At 43.5% G+C, this 22,041-nt stretch overlaps 1 protein-coding gene across 1 annotated transcript; it reads left to right on the top strand.

Moving 5' to 3' along the window:
• Window positions 1–5,450: 5,450 nt before the first annotated feature.
• Window positions 5,451–21,303, top strand: WDR5 (WD repeat domain 5). Its single transcript, XM_060757470.2, has 14 exons — window positions 5,451–5,650; window positions 7,595–7,755; window positions 9,235–9,343; window positions 9,433–9,506; window positions 11,398–11,487; window positions 13,476–13,565; window positions 13,750–13,833; window positions 14,058–14,113; window positions 16,087–16,133; window positions 16,219–16,294; window positions 17,524–17,557; window positions 18,217–18,291; window positions 18,397–18,484; window positions 20,440–21,303. Exons 2-14 carry the CDS (start codon window positions 7,675–7,677, stop codon window positions 20,538–20,540), a joined length of 1,005 nt encoding a protein of 334 aa, XP_060613453.1. The 5' UTR covers window positions 5,451–5,650; window positions 7,595–7,674; the 3' UTR covers window positions 20,541–21,303.
• The last annotated feature ends 738 nt before the right edge of the window (window positions 21,304–22,041 follow it).

Raw genomic sequence — 22,041 nt, 5'->3', positions numbered from 1 at the left:
CTTCTCGGTGGTGGCCCCCCAACTCTGGAACTCACTTCCCAGGGATATCAGGCAAGCCCCAACATTGCCAGTGTTTAAGAGGAGCCTGAAAACGTGGCTGTTCCAGTGTGCCTTCCCGGAATAAGTAAATAATTCCCAGCAAAATGTCCTCAAATGTGTTTGGATTGCGCTCCCCTCACTTCTTTAAAACCCTCCTATTAGACATATCTTTCCTTTTTCATGCCAGCGTTTATTTTTGAATTTTTAACTATTACATCTGGCCCGGCCATAGGTTTTTAAATCCTTACATGTTAATGTTTATATGTGATTTGTTTAATTGTATTGTTGTTATTTTTTGTTTATTACTTTCTTGTTTACTGATGTGTTGTTGAGCTTGGCCTCATGTAAGCTGCTCCGAGTCCCTTGGGGAGATAGAGGGGGGGGGGGTATAAATAAAGTTATTATTATTATTATTATTATTGTATTGTCGAAGGCTTTCATGGCCAGAATCACTGGGTTGTTGTAGGTTTTTTCGGGCTATATGGCCATGTTCTAGAGGCATTCTCTCCTGACGTTTCGCCTGCATCTATGGCAAGCATCCTCAGAGGTAGTGAGGTCTGTTGGAACTAGGAAAAAGGGTTTATATATCTGTGGAATGACCAGGGTGGGACAAAGGACTCTTGCCTGCTGGAGCTAGGTGTGAATGTTTCAACTGACCACTTTGATTAGCATCTGATGGCCTAGCAGTGCCTGGAGCAAACTTTTGTTGAGAGGTGATTAGATGTCCTTGTTTGTTTCCTCTCTGTTGTTGTGCTGTTATAATTTTAGAGTTTTTAAATACTGGTAGCCAGATTTTGTTCATTTTCATGTTTGCCACAGATGTAGGCAAAACGTCAGGAGAGAATGCCTCTAGACCATGGCCATATAGCCCGAAAAAACCTACAACAACGCAATTATTATTATTATTATAGAGTAGCACATGGTGAAAACAGAAGAGCATGCTTGCTCCATCAATACATAACATTTAGACCCTGTTGGTTCTCTTGGACATCCCAGCGGCTTTTGATACCATCGATCATGGTATCCTTCTGGGACGACTCTCCGGGATGGGCCTTAGAGGTACGGCTTTGTCCTGGAGGGTCGATCCCAGGTGGTGAAGCTGGGTGACGCCTGCTCGGACCCCTGGCCTTTGACCTGTGGGGTCCCACAAGGTTCCATTCTGTCCCCCATGCTTTTCAACATCCTGATGAAACTGCTGGGAGACGTCATCCGGAGTTTTGGAGCTGGGTGCCATCTCTACGCAGATGACGCTCAACTCTACTACTCTTTTCCACCTAACTCCAAGGAAGCCCCTCAAGTGCTAGACGAGTGCCTGACCGCTGTGGCTGTCTGGATGAGGAGGAACAAGCTGAAGATCAATCCCGACAAGACAGAGGTCCTCCTGGTCGATCGTAAACCAGTCCGGGATATAGGGTGGCAACCTGTGCTGGACGGGGTTGCACTCCCCCTGAAGTCACAGGTCCGCAGCTTGGGGGTCCTCCTGGAGTCTTCACTTACGTTTGAGGCTCAGGCGTCGGTGGTGGCCGGGAGGGCCTTTGCACAATTAAGACTCGTGCGCCAACTGTGACCGTACCTCGGGAAGGCGGATCTGGCCAAAGTGGTCCATGCTTTAGTCACCTCTAGACTGGATTACTGCAATGCACTCTACGTGGGGCTGCCCTTGAAAACGGCTCGGAAATTCCAGATGGTCAAACGGGCGGCGGCCAAGTTGCTAACTGGGGCTCCTTAGAGGGAGCGGTCATCCCTCCTGTTCAAGGAGCTCCATTGGCTGCCATTCATTTTCCGGTCCCAATTCAAGGTGCAGGTTCTTACCTACAAAGCCCTGAACGGTTTGGGACCCGCCTACTTGCGTGACCGCACCTCTGTATTCGAACCCACACGATCCCTTTGATCATCCGGGGAGGCCCTGCTCTCGATCCCACCAGCATCGCAGGCGCGGTTGGTGGGGACGAGAGAGAGGGCCTTTTTGGTGGTGACTCCTCGACTCTGGAATTCTCTCCCTAAAGACATCAGACAGGCCCCAACCCTGGCAGTCTTCAGGAGGAGCTTGAAGACGTGGTTGTTCCAGTGTGCCTTCCCGGAATAATTGATTCCATAGCACCTTGTCCTCCAAAGCACTTTACATTTTTAAGGTCTGCTCATATGCCCTTCCATAAATGCCACTATCACCTTCTCGTCCATGTCCCAGCATTACTTCCAATTTTAATTTACATTTGGCCTTCCCACTGTTTTTAATTATGTGTTGTCTTATTGATAATGTTGTATATTTTATTTGTCTATGTTTTATTTTAATTGCTTGTACTGTTGTTATTGCTTGTATTGATGTACTGTGGGCTTGGCCTCATGTAAGCTGCACCGAGCCCCTTGGGGAGATGGTAGCGGGGTACAAATAAAGTGTTATTATTATTATTATTACTATTATATTACATTATAATATATATATATTATTAGCATAGCACAATATTAGTGTTCTATATTATTATATTGTACTAGACCACTATATTCATAGAGTTGGAAGAGACCTCCTGGGCCATCCAGTCCAACCCCATTCTGCCAAGAAGCAGGAATATTGCATTCAAATCACCCCTGACAGATGGCCATCCAGCCTCTGTTTAAAAGCTTCCAAAGAAGGAGTCTCCACCACACTCCGGGGCAGAGAGTTCCACTGCTGAACGGCTCTCACAGTCAGGAGGTTCTTCCTCATGTTCAGATGGAATCTCCTCTCTTGTAGTTTGAAGCCATTGTTTCGCGTCCTAGTCTCCAGGGAAGCAGAAAACAAGCTTGCTCCCTCCTCCCTGTGGCTTCCTCTCACATGGCTATCCTATCTCCTCTTAGCCTTCTCCAGGCTAAACATGCCCAGCTCCTTAAGCCACTCTTCATAGGGCTTGTTCTCCAGACCCTTGATAATTTTAGTCACCCTCCTCTCGACACTTTCCAGCTTGTCAATATCTCTCTTGAATTGTGGTGCCCAGAATTGGACACAATATTCCAGGTGTGGTCTAACCAAAGCAGAATAGAGGGGTAGCATTACTTCCCTAGATCTAGACACTAGGCTCCTATTGATACAGGCCAAAATCCCATTGGCTTTTTTCACCGCCACATCACATCTTTGGCTCATGCTTAACTTCCTGTCCACGAGGACTCCAAGATCCTTTTCACACGTACTGCTCTCGAGCCAGGCATTCTCGCCCATTCTGTCTCTTTGCATTTCGTTTTTCCTTCCAAAGTGGAGTATCTAGCATTTGTCACTGTTGAACTTCATTTTGTTAGTTTTGGCCCATCTCTCTAATCTGTCAAGATTGTTTTGAATCCTGCTCCTGTCCTCTGGAGTATTGGCTCTCCCTCCCAATTTGGTGTCGTCTGCAAACTTGATGATCATGCCTTCTAGCCCTTGATCTAAGTCATTAATAAAGATGTTGAACAGGACCGGGCCCAGGACGGAACCCTGCGGCACTCCGCTCGTCACTTCTTTCCAGGATGAAGAGGAACCCTTGGGGAGAATCACCCTCTGGATTTGTCCATTTAACCAGAACCCCCCTCTTGGTTCGTCCATTTAACCAATTCCAGATCCACCTCACCATAGTTTTGCCTCGCCCACATTGGGCTAGTTTCCTTGCCAGAAGGTCATGGGGGACCTTGTCGAAGGCCTTACTGAAATCCAGGTACGCTCCATCCACGGCATTCCCTGCATCTATCCAGCTTGTAACTCTATCAAAAAAAGACATCAGATGAGTCTGGCATGACTTGTTCTTGATCAATCCATGTTGACTATTAGCAATGACCGCATTTGTTTTTAAGTGTTTGCAGACCACTTCCTTAACAATCTTTCCCAGAATCTTGCCTGGTATCGATGTGAGGCTGACCGGACATTGGTCATTGTTTGGGTCCTCCTTTTTTCCCTTCTTGAAGATTGGGACCACATTGGCCCTCCTCCAATCTGCTGGAACTTCTCCCGTTCTCCAAGAACTCTCAAAGATGGTTGCCAATGGTTCCGAAATGACTTCCGTTAGTTCCTTCAGTACTCTTGGGTGTAGTTGATCTGGCCCTGAAAGGGGACTTGAACTCATTTAGAGCGGCCAGGTATTCCTGGACGACTTGTTTCCCAATTTGGGAATCTCTCTAATCCCTCATCCACTCCATCTTACGGAGATTGAAAATGACTTTCTTTTTGTGAGAAGACCGAGGCAAAGAAGGTATTAAGTAGTTCTGCCTTTTCCCTATCCCCTGTCAGCATTGCCCCATCTTCTCCTCAAAGAGGCCCTATCGCCTCCTTGTTTTTCCTTTTTCTACTGACATAAGAAAAGCCAGCAACTACTTAAATCAAGAAATAGTTTTCTTAGATCTACAGAGACACTTGCTGGAATACCTCAGCAAGCAAGAGTCCAAAAGTGGCAGGCTCAAACCCAGAACCTCAACCAATGGCTGATACCAAATGAGAGACTCCCCCCTGGGCACACAGAAAACTGGGCGACTTGGAAGGCTCTGCACAAACTGCGCTCACCACGAGATGCAGAGCCAACCTCAAGAAATGGGGCCACAAAGTGGAATCCACGACATGCGAGTGTGGAGAAGAGCAAACCACTGACCACCTGCTGCAATGCAACCTGAGCCCTACCACATGCACAATGGAGGACCTCCTTACGGCAACACCAGAGGCACTCCAAGTGGCCAGATACTGGCCAAAGGACATTTAATCAACTACCAAGTTTGCAAAATTTGTTTTCTTTTTTCTGTTGGTTTGTTGTGTTCTGTTAGAAATGTAATACAATTGTATGCTTGCTGATGACACGATAAATAAATAAATAAGCACAATATTAGTGTTTGATATTATTATATTGTACTAGACCACTATATTGCTATATTATTAATAATATTAGATGTTCTATATAATATACAATTATTATATATATTTATTGTATTGTATAATAATATTATCCCATTACATATATAATACATTAACAGTATATTATACAATTAGTAATATATATATGTGTGTATCTACACACACACACACACACACACACACACATATATATATATATTTAATACTTCTTCATACAAAATGCCAAAATCATATAGAGATATATTTAAGTCATGGATACAGATCAGTTCGGCCTATTCTTCGAAATTTACTGAAAATCCCCTAAAAATGCTTTCAGAACGTTCATTCCAAGCAGGCCAAAGAATTCGCCCCTGTCCCTTTAAGGCGTTTTGCGCGCGCTCAAGTCTCTTAAGTATTGTTTTGAGATCTTTTTATCCTTCGCGGGCCGCCGTAGCCGAGGGAGGCCCCCTCCTGCGCGTGCGCCAAGGGAGGCTAAGCGAAAAGATGTCGCTCGCGTTGCCTATTAAGATTTGAAGGCTCTTTTTATCCCTCGGGGGCCACCGTAGTCGTAGGGAAGCTATCCTTCTGCGCCTGCGCGGGGCGGATTCTCGCTGCGGCCGGCCTGAGGAGCGGCTGCGTCCTTCCTCACTGCGCCTGCGCGAGAGGCCTTCCTCCCGCCCGGCGGCCAGAAAAAGGAAAACGGGGCCGCCGCTGAGAGAAAAAGGACGGAGGAGGCGAAGGAGAAGGAAGAGGAAGACATCCTCCCTTCCGTCGTCAGGGGCGAATCGAGTAAGGCGGGAAAGGCGCAGGCCCAACGACTAGGCCTCAGTGGCGATGACGTCATGGGGTCCTTTTTGCCCCCCTCCCCCTCCCTTCTCTGCCCCGAAGAGCTTCCAGTTCTATAGATACAGATTTAGGGATGCTTTCATGGGTTTTTGTGTGTCTGGCGAACTGAAAGTCTTCCATTGCTGAGATATGCAAGGATTATGCGTGTGTGGCCAGTGTGTACACGTGTGTGGCCGTGCACACGTGCTTTGAGAGGAGAAGCCTGAGCTAAAGTGGGATCAATGCAGTTTTGCAGCACTTGAACTGCCATGGTTCAGTTCTATGGCATCCTGGGAGTTGTAGCAATATCAGGTCTCTAGAATGCATCTACATTGTGGAATTAATGCAGTTTGGCCCCACTTTAATTGCCATGGCTCAGTTCTATGGCATCTTGGGAGTTGTAGCTTTATAAGGGCTCTAGAATGCATCTACATTGTGGATTTAATGCAGTTTGGTAGCACTTGAACTGCCATGGCTCAGTTCTATGGCATTGAGGGAGTTGTAGTTTTATCAGGTCTCTAGAATGCATCTACATTGTGGAATTAATGCAGTTTGGCCCTACTTGAACTGCCATGGATCAGTACTATGGCATCCTGGGAGTTGTAGCTTTATCAGGTCTCTGGAATGCATCTACTTTGTGGAATTAATGCAGTTTGGCTCCACTTGAAGTGCCATGTCTCAGTACTATGTCATCGAGGGAGTTGTAGCTTTATCAGGTCTCTAGAATGCATCTACATTGTGGATTTAATGCAGTTTGGCACCAGTTTAATTGCAGTAGTGCAGTGCTATGGTATCATGGGAGTTATAGCTTTATAAGGCCTCTGGAGTGCATCCATATTGAGAAATTAATGCAGTTTTGCCCCACTTGAACTGCCATGGTCAGTTCTATGGCATTTTGGGAGTTGTAGCTTTATAAGGGCTCTAAGGTGCATCTACATTGTGGAATTAATGCAGTTTGGCTCCACTTGAAGTGCCAAGGCTTAGTTCTATGGCATCCTGGGAGTTGTAGCTTTATCAGGTCTCTAGAATGCATCTACATTGTGGAATTAATGCAGTTTGGTCCCACTTGAACTGCCATGGCTCAGTTCTATGGCATCCTGGGAGTTGTAGCATTATCAGGTCTCTAGAATGCATCTTCATTGTGGAATTAATGCAGTTTGGCACTACTTGACCTGCCATGGCTCAGTTCTATGTCATCGAGGGAGTTGTAGTTTTATCAGGTCTCTAGAATGCATCTACATTGTGGAATTAATACAGTTTAGCTCCACTTTAATTGCAGTGACACAGTGCTATGGTATCATGGGAGTTACAACTTTATAAGGTCTCTGGAGTGCATCTATATTGAGAAATTAATGCAGTTTGGCACCACTTTAATTGCAGTGATACAGTGCTATGGCATCATGGGAGTTACAGCTTTATAAGGTCTCTAGAGTGCATCTATATTGAGAAATTAATGCAGTTTGGCACACTTTAATTGCAGTGAGGCAGTTGTCCTTTTATAAAGTCTCTAAGGTGCATCTAGATGGTGGAATTAATGCCGTTTGGGTACCACTTGAGCTATCATGGGGCATTGCTATAGCATCGTGGGAGTTGTGGCATTATAAGGTCTCTAGGGTTCATCTACATTGTGGAATCAATGTATAAGTTGTATAAGCTGTATAAGTTTTATAGGGTGTACCTACATTGCAGAATTAATGCGGTTTGGCATCAGTTTAACTGCTGTGGCACAGTGCTATGGGATTCTGGGAGTTGTAGCTTTATAAGGTCTCTAGGGTGCATCTATATTGTGGAATTCATTCAATTTGGCACTGTTTGAATTGCCACCCAAGTCAGTTTTGGAAAAACAATGTTAAAGCATTTACCGTATGAAAACAATTGGTTGGTTTCTTTTTCTGTCCGTTTCTCCAGGAGACTGCTTTTACTTCTAAGCCGTCGTGCTCTTTTGTCCTCGGAAGAGCCTGAAAGCTGGCTGGCTTCTTTCCAGAGCTATGGCCACGGAAGAGAAGAAACCCGATGCAGAGTCGACCAAAACGCAATCCACGCCTTCCTCTTCGACCAACCAAACCAAGGTACGACGGAGGCATCTGCCTCCCAAACTCAAATGCTCAAAAGGTTCGGAGGCTGCTTAGTATGTTGGATTCTTCCTAGCCCTGGAAATCCCAGTGTCATTTAAGGAGTTGGGTGAACATTGCTCAGGGAAGGGTTCATAAGTTGTACAGGCAGTCCCAAAGTTACGTACAAGATAGGCTCGGTAGTTTGCTCTTAAGATGAATTTGTATGCAAGTTGGAACCTGGACACAGCATATTATTTGAGAACACAGAAATGCTGGACCACTCTCACAACCACCATGTCAGACTACACAGAGAAGCCATTGAAATCCACAAGCATGTGGACAATTTCAACAGAAAGGAGGGAACCATGAAAATGAACAAAATCTGGCTACCAGTATTAAAAAACTCTAAAATTACAACAACAAAACAACAGAAAGTAAACAATCAGGCACATCAAATCACCTCTCAACAAAACATGCACTTCCCAGGCACTTCCAAGCCAATAAATGCTAATCAAGGTGGTCAGTTGAAGCATTCACACCTAGCTCCAGCAGACAAAAGTCCTTTGTCCCACCCTGGTCATTCCACAGATATATAAACCCATTTTCCTAGTTCCAACAGACCTCACTACCTCTGAGGATGCTTGCCATAGATGCAGGTGAAACGTCAGGAGAAAATGCCTCTAGAACATGGCCATATAGCCCGCAAAAACCTACAACTACCCAGTGATTCAGGCCATGAAAGCCTTCGACAATACATTGGAACAGATACTTTTTAAAAGTGTAACTCCGCCCATATCTATATCTATACACTTAATAAAAGTGAAAATATGTATGTGGCTGGGGTGACCACTCACACAGACAAGCTCCTGCCTCCAGAAACATCTATAGCTCCTACTACTCAGGAGACACCAATGTCCCCGGGAACCCCCGGTGGTGCAGTGGGTTAAACCCCTGTGTCGGCAGGACTGAAGACCGACAGGTCGCAGGTTCGAATCCGGAGAGAGGCAGATGAGCTCCCTCTATCAGCTCCAGCTCCTCATGCGGGGACATGAGAGAAGCCTCCCACAAGGATGATAAAAACATCCAATCATTCAGGCGTGCCCTGGGTAACGTCCTTGCAGATGGCCAATTCTCTCACACCAGGAGTCACTCCTGACACGACAAAAAAAACCAATGTCCCCCTCTTCCAATGACATTGCAGGTTATAGAACATGCCCAAAAGCCTTGCCAGTGTCCTCCACAAACACCACCCAAGTGAAGGCTTTCATCCGAGGACAATTCTTCCTAGATTTCATGTGTTTCCTCCACCATAGACACCCCAGTGTTTCTGACTCTCCATTGGTGTGGAATTGGCATGACCCTGCCCACTGCCTCTCCCTTAACCCTTTCCTATTCTTTCTATGCCACACAGCAAACAGAGGAATGTAAGTCTGATGTTTTTTACTTGGCCTGTACTAGAAATGCATATTGAGTTTCCCTCCCCCTTCTTTTCAGACTGCCCCTGTAAAGCCAAACTACGCCCTGAAGTTCACATTAGCGGGGCACACAAAAGCTGTCTCGTCGGTCAAATTCAGTCCCAACGGGGAGTGGTTGGCCAGTTCATGTAAGTATTGGCTCTGATGCATTCAGGGCGGGCAAAGAGGGAGGGGATATTCTTAATAGTCCTTGATGGTATCTTCTTTCCTTCCTTAGCTGCTGACAAGCTTATTAAAATTTGGGGCGCGTATGACGGCAAATTTGAAAAAACCATATCTGGCCACAAACTGGTGAGTCCCTTTCTTTCTTCAAGAACCAATTAAAAACTTTTCTGTTTAGACAGGCCTTTAGTGAAGGAAGCTAAACACCATCATGTTTATAGGCTGGAACAAAGTGCAGTATGATCTGACCTGATGCCACAAGAATGTGAATGTATATTATTGTTGTTTCAAATTGTTATTTTATTTATTTACTATATTTGTATACCGCTCTTCTCAGCACTCGGGCGACTCAGAGTGGTTAACAATAGCAAAATTCAATGCTCAAACAGTTAAAAACAATTAAAACAGTAGCATACAGTTAATATAAATCAATAAAACATCTCATTCGCGTCTCATAGTTAAGATCGAAATCCAGTCTCATCATCCAATTGTTCCATATTCCTATATTCTTTACACTGCCTATTCAAATGTCTGCTCGAACAACCAGGTCTTCACTTTCCTTCGAAATGTCAACAGGGAGGGGGCCGATCTAATATCTGTAGGAAGGGCGTTCCACAGCCGAGGGGCCACCACTGAGAAGACCCTGTCTTTCGTCCCCGCCAAACGTACTTGTGACGCAAACTAGCTGGTTCATAGGAGGAGATGTGTTCGAACATGATGTTTTATACTTACTATCAACGTATTTGGATTGTTGTTTACATAATTTTAATCTTTCATGGGTCCCGTGAGAGAAAAATGCGGGATATCAAATTATTATTATTATTATTATGTGATACACAACAAAATTAATACACACAGCCAACAAGATCCCTATGTTGGCTTTTGTATTCGATCACACGTCGGATACTTCCCAAATAAAATAATATATTTTATATTACATGTAATATTACTAACAATATTACAATATAATGGTGTAGTACAATATAGTACTATATAATACTGATATTGTACTATGTACTATGCTAATAATTTAATATATTTTATGTATATATTATTTGCTTCTGAAGCACATAGACTAAAATTTATATATATCTTGTAAGCCACTCTGAGTCCCCTTCAGAGTATATTATACTACTAGCTGTTCCCTGCCACGCGTTGCTGTGGCCCAGTCTGTGTATATGTATTTTGTGTGTGTATATATTTGTGTATATGTGTATATATGTGTGTTTACATGTATATATGTGGTTTTGCACATGCAATGTAATGTGTTTTTTGGCTTTTTAAGTCTCTTCTGCTGTATTTTTCAGTGTTTTATCAGTGATGGTCACTCGTTGTCCTGATAGGTATATTGTGTCCAAATTTGGTGTTAATTCATCCGGTTACTTTTTAGTTATGTTAATCCCACAAATGAACATTACATTTTTATTTATATAGATTACATGTAATATTACTAATAATATTACAATATAGTGGTGTAGTACAATATAGTACTATATAATACTGATATTGTACTATGCTAATGATTTAATATATTGTATGTGTATATATCTTGTAAGCCACTCTGAGTCCACTTCAGAGTGAGAAGGGCAGTATATAAATGTCATAAATAAATGTTTAGGACTGTGTGATGTATTGGCGAATAATGCATGCAGATCCGAGTAGGGTAGCCTTTTGCAGCTGACAGATGGTAATTTTGTCAGTGCTGATGGTTTTTGAGTGCAGGCCAAAGTCTTTAGGCACTGCGCCCGGTGTGCCAATCACCACTGGGACCCCCTTGATTGGCTTGTGCCAGAGTCTTTGCAGTTTGATCTTTAAATCCTCATATTGCTTATTAGTTGTGTCTGGCTGTTGTGGGTGTCATAAATTAGGATCTTGGGAAGTTAAAACTTCCCACAACTAGCGACTTTCCTGCTGCAAACCAGGGGATTTTGTACTTTAAAATTCTTCCCACGCGCTCTGGAAAATGCCACGGCCTCTTTCTGAATATGTGTACATTCTATACATCTTTTATTATATGCAGGGAATTTCTGATGTCGCTTGGTCCTCCGACTCCAACCTCCTTGTCTCTGCATCAGATGACAAAACGCTCAAAATCTGGGATGTGAGCTCGGTAAGAAACATATCTTTTTCGTGTTTTTTAAAACTAAAAGTTACCGTAAATGTGTTGTCGAAGGCTTTCATGGCTGGAATCACTGGGTTGCTGTGAGTTTTCCAGGCTACATGGCCATGTTCCAGAAGCATTCTCTCCTGACATTTCACCCACATCTATGGCAGGCATCCTCAGAGGTTGTGACGTCTGTTGGAAACTAGGCAAGTGAGGTTTATATATCTGTGGAATGATGTCCAGGGTGGGAGAAAGAACTCTTGTCTGTTGGGGGGGGGGCAAGTGTGAATGTTACCATTGGCCACCTTGATTAGCATTGAATGGCCTTGCAGCTTCAAAGCTTGGCTGCAAGTAAAGTTTATATATCTGTGGAATGATGTCCAGGGTGGGAGAAAGAACTCTTGTCTGTTGGGGGCAAGTGTGAATGTTGCCATTAGTCACTTTGATTAGCATTGGATGGCTTTGCAGCTTCAAAGCCTGGCTGCAAGTAAAGTTTATATATCTGTGGAATGATGTCCAGTGTGGGAGAAAGAACTCTTGTCTGTTGGGGGCAAGTGTGAATGTTACCATTGGCCACCTTGATTAGCATTGAATGGCCTTGCAGCTTCAATGTAATTAATCTTTATAAGGTCATCCTGGTCCATTTAACTATTCTGTGAGCTGAATTTTATATGTTTGGGGGTATCTTGGTGTCTTTCCTCTGCAGAGGAAGTTCTTTCTAATTTCTTTGAGTGCGCCGTGGTTTATAGTATTTGTGCCACTAGGTGGTGGTGTAACCCTTCCTATCCAGACCACAGATTTGACCGAAAACTTAAAGACAAAGATCCACCCAGAGGAAAAGTATACTCACCATACATCAAGGGAACTACTGACCGCATAGGGAAGCTGAGAATGAAACTCAGCCTACAAGCAATTTACAGACCCACTAAGAAAATCCAGCAAACGCTATGTTCAGCAAAGGACAAGAGGGGTCCTCTCACCTCTGCAGGAGTCTCCCGTATCCCATACAGTTGTGGACAAGTCTATAGAGGGACCACCAAACGCAGTAGCATTGCCCAAACATGAATCAAGGAACATGAAACTCACTGCAGACTAACTCAGCCATAGCAGAGCACCTTATGAACCAACCTGGACACAAAATATTATCGGAGATCGAAATACTGGATCACTCTCACAACCACTATGTCAGAAGACACAGAGAAGCCATTGAAATCCACAAGCATGTGGATAATCTCAACAGAAAGCAGGAAACCATGAAAATGAACCAAACTTGGCTACCAGTATTTAAAAAAACTCTAAAATCAGGACAGTAAATAAAGAGCAACACTCAGAAAACAGACATTCCAGAGAAGAAGCAAACAGGGCCACTAATCACCTCCTAACAAAGGATTTCCTCCCAGACAGGAAGCAGCCAGGCTTTGAAGCTGCAAGGTCATTCAATGCTAATCAGGTTGGCCAATTGCAACATTCACACCTGCCTCAAGCAGACAAGAGTTCTTTCTCCCACCTTGGTCATTATTCCACAGATATGCAAACCGCATTTTCCTAGTTTCCAACAGACCTCGCAGCCTCTGAGAATGCCTGCCATAGATGTGGGCAAAACATCAGGAGAGAACGCTTCTGGAACATGACCAGAGAGCCCGGAAAACTCACAGCAACCCAGTGATTACAGCCATGAAAGCCATAGACAACTCATCAGACCTCACAACTTCTGAGGATGCCTGCCATAGATGTAGGTGAGATGTCAGGAGAGAATGCTTCTGGAACATGGGCAGTGAGCCTGGAAAACTTACAGAACCCAGTGATTCCAGCCATGAAAGCCTTAGACAACTCCTCACAACTTCTGAGGATGCCTGCCATAGATGTGGGTGAAACATCAGGAGAGAATGCTTATGGAACAATGGCCATACAGCCTGGAAAACTCACAGCAACTTACTTATTTGTATATTTTGCCATTGATGCTTCCTCATTCTCTCTTTTATTTTCCTTTGTAGGGAAAATGCTTAAAGACCCTGAAAGGGCACAGCAACTACGTCTTCTGTTGCAACTTCAACCCCCAGTCGAACCTCATCGTCTCCGGATCAGTAAGCTTGTTTTACTTTTGAACAAAAATTATAGGGCAAAATTGACTACCAGATTGTCAGGCATCGGTGTATTTTTTGGAGCTAGTAATTCCTCTTGCCTTGAATTTGTGTTGGCATTTTACTCTTGGGGGGAGCACTTGGCGTTGAAAGAGACCTTTGGATTTCTCTCCTGCTTCATTTTCAGTTCGACGAAAGCGTGAGGATATGGGACGTCAAGACGGGGAAGTGCCTAAAAACCCTGCCGGCTCATTCTGACCCAGTTTCAGCTGTAAGTCCTCTCTGGATGAATTGGAGGCTGCCTTGCTTTTTTTGGAGTTGGGTTGTGTCTCTTTTCCCCTCCCTCCAGGAAATGAAAATGGGGTGCTGTCATCCAATATTTGCATGCGGTTAAGGGGAAGGAAGTACAGACAGCCCTCTGCATTGATTGCGGTTAGGATCATTGGACAACTGATCTTTTCCCTAACCATAAATTCTGTATTTTTTTCTTTTCAGGTGCACTTCAATCGCGACGGCTCTCTGATCGTGTCCAGTAGCTACGATGGCCTTTGGTAAGTAAGGAGAGGAAAGATACGGGGAGTAAGAAGGATTTTGGGTTCTTATTTGCTCAGCTGCTGCTTTGTAGAGAACAGATATTGAAAGCAGGTTTATGTGAAGTAGGAATGGACAGGGAACAAAAATAACATTTATTTCCTCTCCTTATTTGGGGACTGTTTGAAAATACGCCCCATTTGTGAGAGAACATCTCCACTTTTTGATATTGATATTATTATTATTATTATTATTATTATTATTATTAGGAGGAGGAGGAGGAGAAGAAGGCCAAATCCTGGCTATAGGGCCAGTCATCCCTTCAATAGGGGTTGTTTTGTTGTTGTCGTTAGGAGGAGGAGGAGGAGCAGTTTGGCACCTCTTTAATTGCCATGGCGCAGTGGTATGGCATCATGGGAGTTGTTAGAGTGTATCTACATGGTGGAATTAATGCAGTTTGGCACCACTTGAATTGGCATGGCTCAGTTCTATGGCATTGTAGGAATTGTTAGGGTGTATCTAATTGTTAGGGTGTATTTATTTTCCGAGCCCAATTCAAGGTGCAGGTGCTTACCTACAAAGCCCTAAACGGTTTGGGACCACCCTACCTGCGCGACCGCATCTCCATCTACAAGCCCACACGCTCACTCCGATCATCTGGGGAGGCCCTGCTCGTGATCCCACCCACGTCGCAAGCGCGCTTGGTGGGGACACGGGACAGGGCTTTCTCTGTGGCGGCCCCCCGACTTTGGAACGCCCTTCCAAAAGATCTCCGACAGGCCCCTACTTTAGCAGTTTTCAGAAGGAATTTAAAAACTTGGCTGTTCCGCTGTGCCTTCTCAGAATAGGAACCCCCATCCCAAGCCATAGTAGCACTTTAGCACAACTAATGTCGCTGCACACCGCACTTTTATCCTACGTTCCTCCTACCATTTCAGCACTTTTAACCCTGTACCCCATTGCACCGGCCGAGCCAGTTTTAAATAATGTCTTGATGTATTGTCATTGTTGTTGTTTTGCTTAATTGTTTTGATTTGCTTTGTTTATTGTTGTGTTACGTTTTTTATTGTATTGTGTTTTGAGGCTTCGGCCTGTGTAAGCCGCATCGAGTCCTTCGGGAGATGCTAGCGGGGTACAAATAAAGTTAATAATAATAATAATAATAATAATATCTAAAGGATAGAATTAATGCAGTTTGGCACCATTTTAATTGCCATGGCGCAGTGGTATGGCATCGTGTTGTTAGGGAGTATCTACATGGTGGAATTAATGCAGTTTGGCATCACTTTAATTGCCATGGTGCAGTGCTGTGGCATCGTGGGAATTGTTAGGGCGTATCTACATGGTGGAATTAATGCAGTTTGACACCTCTTGAATTGTCATGGCGCAGTGCTATGGCATCATCGTGTTAGGGTGCATCTACATGGTGGAATTAATGCAGTTTGGCACCTCTTGAATGGTCATGGCTCAGTGCTATGGCAACGTGGGAGTTGTATCTTTATCAGGTCCCTAGGGTGCATCTACATTGTGAAATTAATACAGTTTGGCACCACCTTAATTGTCATGGTGCAGTGGTATGGCATCGTGGGAGCTGTAGCTTTATCAGGTCCCTAGGGTGCATCTACATTGTGGAATTAATACAGTTTGGCACCACTTTAATTGTCATGACGCAGTACTATGGCATCGTGGGAGTTGTACTTTTTTAAGGTCCCTAGGGTGTGTCTACATGGTGGAATCAATGCAGTTTGGTACCACTTTAATTACCATGATACAGTGGAATGGGATTGTGGGATATGTTTGGGCGCATCTATATTGTGGACTTAAAGCAGTTTGGCATCACTTGAATTGCCATGGTGCAGTCCTATGGCATTGTGGGAGTTGTAGTTTTATAAGGTCCAAGGAGTTGTAGCTTAATAAAGCCAACTCTGACTATTCTGATTCCCCAACCAGAGAAATTAGCTTCTAACACTCCCCCTTTGTTTTGACATTTCAGTCGAATCTGGGATACCGCCTCAGGCCAGTGTTTGAAAACATTGATTGGTAAGTGTTTGTTGAAACCAATGCTAATATCCAAAGCCGGCGAAAAGCACTTTCCATCAACGGCGTTCTGCTTTTCCTCTTGCAGACGATGACAATCCGCCGGTGTCCTTTGTGAAGTTCTCTCCCAACGGGAAATACATCTTAGCTGCAACTTTGGATAAGTAAGAGTTTTCTTTATCCATTCAATCACCTTTCTAACTTGGGGGCTGCCTGGTGATGGATGGATGGATGGATGGAAGGGAGGGAGGAAAGAGAGAAGGAAGGATGGATGAAAGGGAAGAAGAGAAGAGTGGAAGGAGAAAGATGGAAGGAGAGAAGGAGGGAGGAAAGAGGGAAGGAAGGGAAGACAAAAGAGAAGGAAGGAAGGGAGAGAAGGGTGGAAGGAAGAGAAGGATAAAAGAAAGAGAAAGAAGGAAAGCCAAAAGGGAGATAGGGAAGAAAGGAAGGAGAAAGAGGTAGGGAAGGAGGAATGAAAAAGAAAAGGAAGGAAAGACAAAATGGATGGAGTGACAAAAGGCTGGAAGGGAATGGAGGGAAGGAGGAAAGAACGGAGGAAGGAAAGAGAAAAGGAAAAGAAAGAAGGAGAAAGAGGGAGAAAGAAAAGGGTGGAAGGGAAGGAGGGAGAAAGGGAGGGAAGGAAAGAAGGAAGAATGAAAGGGTGGAAGGGAAGGAAAGAAGGAAGGAAGGACAAAAGGGTGGGAAGGATGTAGGGAGAAAGAGGAAGGAAGGGAGGGAGGTAAGGAGGAATGAAAGAAGGAAAGAAAACGGAGGGAAGGGTAAAAGGGTGGAAGGGAATGGAGGGAGGGAGAAAGGAGGAAGGAAAGGGAAGGAAGGAATGAAAGAAGGAGAAAGAGAGAGAAAGGAAAGGATGGATGAAAAGTTGGAAGGGAAGGAGGGAAGGAAAGAGAATAAAGGAAGGGTGGAAGGGAAGGAAGGAAGGACAAAAGGCTGAAAAGGAAGGATGGAGGGAGAAAGAGGGAAGGGAGGGATGGAGGAAGGAAAGGGAAGGAAGGAATAAAGGAGAAAGAGAAAGGAAAGAATGGAAAGATGAAAAGGGTGGAAGGGAAGGACGGACAAAAGGGTGGAAGGGAAGGATGGAAGGAGAAAGAGGGAAGGGAGGGATGGAGGAAGGGAAGGAAGGAGAAAGGAAAGGATGGAAGGACAAAAGGGTAGAAGGGAAGAAAGGAGAGGGAGGGAAGGAAGGGTCGAAGGGAAGGAGAAAGAGGGAGTGAAGGAGGAAGGAAAGAGAGAAGGAAGGAAGAATAGGATGGTGAGAGAAAAAAGGGCCTCAAGAAAGAGCCCAAGGGGCCACATCCAGCCCCCGGGCCTGGGTTTGCCCATACCTGTTATAAGTCTTACTAAATTCTACTTTTTTCCTTCCACTCTTTAGCACTCTCAAACTTTGGGACTACAGCAAAGGAAAGGTGAGTTTCCCAGCTTTTCCTTTCGATGGTTAACTGGGAGTTCACAAGGGGAAGGCAAAGCTTCCAATGAGCTTTTTCGCCCAAACCAATATGTTATGTATCTGTTTTATGTAATGGCTTGTGACTGTGCCTATCTATTTAAATATCTCTTTCTCTTGATCTGTCTTTTATCTCTGTCTTTCTGTGTGTATCTATTCTTCTGGATTGATCTGTGAATCGATCTATCTATCTTTATGGGTTGTAACCTGCCACAAGTAAAGAGAGATAAAAAAAAATAAAATGGTTGCACTATATTTTTTCACTACAAAGGAAAGCCTCCTAAGGAAGAGATGACATTGGTCTGTGTGTTTTGGTTCTTTTTAATCACTTGGGCTACTAATGCTGGGTCACGCTGCTACTGATAAGTTACTCTGCTGTGCATTTATGGGGAGGGTCGTTGGTTATTAAGCCCACTTGTCCAATTGTGTTGTTGTTGCTTTTATTATTTATCTCAGTCTGTCTGGATCTTTCTCTCTAATATCTAGCTCTGTCTGTCTGTTTACCTTTGCACCCCTATCTATACACCTCTCTTTTTGTTTGTCTGTGTGTCTGTTTGTCTATCTATTCATCCATCCCTCCCTCCATCTGATTTCCATGGCTTGCACCCTTTTGTCTTCCAGTGCCTAAAGACCTACACAGGCCACAAGAACGAAAAGTACTGCATCTTTGCCAATTTCTCGGTTACTGGTGGAAAGGTGAGGATGTTGCTTCCAAATTGCAAACGCTAAACGGAGTAGAAAGTGTGTGCCATTTATACTATGTTCTCCTTATTTTTCTTGTCTGTGTTTCCTCCCCGTCAGTGGATCGTGTCTGGTTCCGAGGACAACCTGGTTTACATTTGGAACCTGCAAACGAAAGAGATCGTACAAAAGCTGCAAGGACACACAGGTATGCATCCGACAGAGTTCAGAGTCTGCAGCATCACACTCTTGGCTCATGTTCAGCTCGATCCTTTTCCCCATGGGCTGTTTTGAAGTCATCCTATCCTATTCTATTTCAGGCTGGGATGTTTTTCATTTTTTTTATTTTCAAATTTTTATATGCATTTTTTCCTTTTTTCTTTGTTTTTTAAATATCTTATTTCTTCTCTTTTCCTACTTTTCTTTTATATCATTGTTCTCTTACTTTACCTGTAAATCCCTAAACGGTTCAGGGTCGGTTTAAGTGTCTGAACGCATCTCTCCCTATGAAACATCTAGGTCAGTGGTTCTCAACCTTCCTAATGCCGTGACCCCCTAATACAGTTCCTCATGTTGTGGTGACCCCCAACCATAAAATTATTTTCGTTGCTATTTCACAACTGTAATTTTGCTACTGCTATGCACCGTCATGTAAATATCTGATATGCAGGATGTGTTTTCATTCACTGGGCCAAATTTGACACAAATACCTGATATGGCCAAATTTGAATACTGGTGGAGTTGGGGGGAGGGTTGATTGTGTCATTGGGAGTTGTCATTGCTGAGATTTATAGTTCACTTACAATCAAAGAGCACTCTAAGCTCCACCAACGATGGAAAGGCACCCAGAACTCCCATGACCAACACAAAATACTGGAAGGGTTTGATGGGCACTGATCTTGGGTTTTGGAGTTGTAGTTCATCTACACCCAGAGAGCACTGTAGATCTGGACCAAACTTGGCATGAATACTCAAAAGTGCCCAAATATGAATGCCGGTGGAGTTTGGGGAAAATAACCTTGACATTTAGGAGTTGCAGTTGTTGGGATTTATAGTTCCCCTACAATCAAAGAGCCTTCTGAACTCCACCAACAGTAGAATTGGGCCAAACTTCCCACACAAAACTCCCATGGCTTGTAGGGACTCGGTGGCACAGGGCTCCCTCCAGCTTCACACATTCTCCCTTGCTTGCACATGCAGACCATGCTGCCATGCGCATCTGCTCTCCCCTCATTGCTTGGAGTCTCAGACAGGACGATGCAATGGAAAATGATTTTCACTTCACTTTATTTCTTAATTAGTCGCTCTCCACCAAGGTGCTCCGAGCGACTTATAATTTAAAATAGCATTTCACAATATAAAAACATTCAACATAAAAAAATTCAACAGTGACATTCAACAGTGATTTTAATGAGATGCCAAGAACTGTATTTTATTATTTTAATTGTTTATTGTTTTTATATGGTTGATACTATATGTATCGTATATACTCGTATAAGCTGACCTGAATATAAGCCGAGGCGCCAAAATAAAAATAGATACCAATAAAATTACATTAATTAAGGCATCAGTGGGTGAGATGTTTTTTAATATTTACATAAAACTGTAATTTGAGATAAGACTGCCCAGCTCTGATTAAATCATTACATATCTTCAATGTAAATGTACTTACATATCCTTCCTACAATAATAGAGATTAAAGTAATAAATATAACAATAATAAAGTAAAATAATGGAAATGCAATCATAACAGTAATAATAGAGTAGAATAATTGTAATAGTAGAGTAGAATAATAAATGCAATAATAATAAAGTAAAATAAATGTAATAATAATAATAGGGTAAAATACTGTAAATGTAATAATAATAATATATGAAATAAGAATAATACTAATAACAGAGTAAAATAATAAATAACCTTGACTTGAGTATAAGCCGAGGGGAGCTTTTTCAGCCTAAAAAGGGGCTGAAAAACTAGGCTTATACTCGAGTATACACAGTAATTGTTTTTGACTGTATTTTATCTTGTGGAGCATTGATTGCCAAATGTAAACTGCCTTGAGTCTCCTCTGGGCTGAGAGGGGCACTATACAAATACAATAAATAAATAATGGGGTTCCAAGATCATTCCAACCTCCGTTTCCTTCTCCTTTTCCCAAACAGATGTGGTGATCTCGACCGCCTGCCACCCCACGGACAACATCATCGCCTCCGCGGCCCTAGAAAACGACAAAACCATCAAGCTTTGGAAGAGCGACTGTTAAGAGCGACGCGCTGGGGGTCGCCGACACCACTTTAGAGACTGTTGGGGGCGGGAGGGGGTTCGCCTGGTCGGAATTAGGGGCTTATTTTGTGTTTCCGGTCTTTTGTTTTGTTTGGTTTTTTTTTTACAAAAAAAAGAGAGAAAACCCACATACGAGAGAACTCCCATCGGAGGCCTGACTTGGGGAATAAAAAAACAACACTGCTTTCCTTTCCATTCTTCCTATGTTGGTCAATTGGGCATGTCTCCCTTGAGCCTTGCAACAATTCCGTTTTCAGAGGATGCACATTCTTCCAAAAGACGCTTTCGTTCGCACCTCAAAGCGGTCCATGAAGCCTCGTCGGGGTTTATTATTACTATTTTCCTAATGTGACCAAATGAGGTTTCTGACTCTTTTTCTTCCTTGCGTTTCCTCCCATCTTTGTGCGCTCTAGCCTTCGCTATCACCGTCAAAAGTCTGTCTGGCTTTTCCTTCCTCTAGTATCTGAAGCTCTGCAACCTTCCTTGCTTTGTGGCTCTTTCCATATATATTTTTCAATCTCTCGATCACACAAAAACCTGTACAGTTTATTCCAGTGTATAAAACTAAACCGAACCTTTTTTTCAATTATTATTATTATTGTACGGACTTGTGTTGCTTTATGGTATGACTGTAAACGTTTTCACAGTCCTCCTCCCTTTTTCCGCGCGTTGGCAGCATTTCACACGCCCAAACCGGTGACCTTAGTATTGCATTATAAATAAAACAGGTGGGATTTTTATTATGTGGACAGCTGCAGTTCCAGTGGACTCGTGTGAATGGAGGCTTTGTCCCAAGCGATTTCATAACATCATAGCAATAATAATAATAATAATAATAATAATAATAATAATAATAATAATAATAGACATATTTGTATTGTCAAAGGCTTCCATGGCTTGAATCACTGGGTTGTTGTGAATTTTCCAAGCCGTCTGGCCATGTTCCAGAAGCATTATCTCCTGACGTTTTGCTTACACCTATGGCAGTCTTCCTCAGACGTGTGTGAGGTCTGTTGGAAACCAGGGAAGTGAGGTTTATTTACCTGTGGAATGATGTCCAGGGTGGGAGAAAGAACTCTTGTCTGCTTGAGGAAAGTATGAATGCTTGATTAGCATTGAATAGCCTTGCAGCTTCAAAGCCTGGCTGCTTCCTGCCTGAATCTAAGCAGATGTGGTTTATATATCTGTGGAATGATGTCCAGGGTGGGAGAAAGAAAGTGGAGTTTGTATATTTGTGGAATGATGTCCAGGGTGGGTGAAAGAACTCTTGTCTGCTTGAGGAAAGTATGAATGCCGCAACTGGACAGCTTGATTAGCATTGAATAGCCTTGCAGTTTCAAACCTGGCTGCTTCCTGCCTGAATCTAGGCAGGTGTGGTTTATATATCTGTGGAATGATGTCCAGGGTGGAAGAAAAAACTCTTGTCTACTTGAGGAAAGTATGAATGCCGCAACTGGACAGCTTGATTAGTGCTGAATAGC

Source organism: Anolis sagrei, chromosome 11 (assembly GCF_037176765.1).
Source record: "Anolis sagrei isolate rAnoSag1 chromosome 11, rAnoSag1.mat, whole genome shotgun sequence".
In the NCBI taxonomy this organism is placed as follows: domain Eukaryota; kingdom Metazoa; phylum Chordata; class Lepidosauria; order Squamata; family Dactyloidae; genus Anolis; species Anolis sagrei.
This window is presented reverse-complemented; position numbering and strand designations above follow the sequence as displayed.

Bases quoted from the DNA above. Each gene is read 5' to 3' on its own strand.
- WDR5 (XM_060757470.2), top strand. From the start codon at position 7,675: ATGGCCACGGAAGAGAAGAAACCCGATGCAGAGTCGACCAAAACGCAA. The intron at 7,756-9,234 runs GTACGACGGAGG...CCTTCTTTTCAG, and splicing joins CTTCGACCAACCAAACCAAG to ACTGCCCCTGTAAAGCCAAA. The intron at 9,344-9,432 runs GTAAGTATTGGC...TTCCTTCCTTAG, and splicing joins GGAGTGGTTGGCCAGTTCAT to CTGCTGACAAGCTTATTAAA.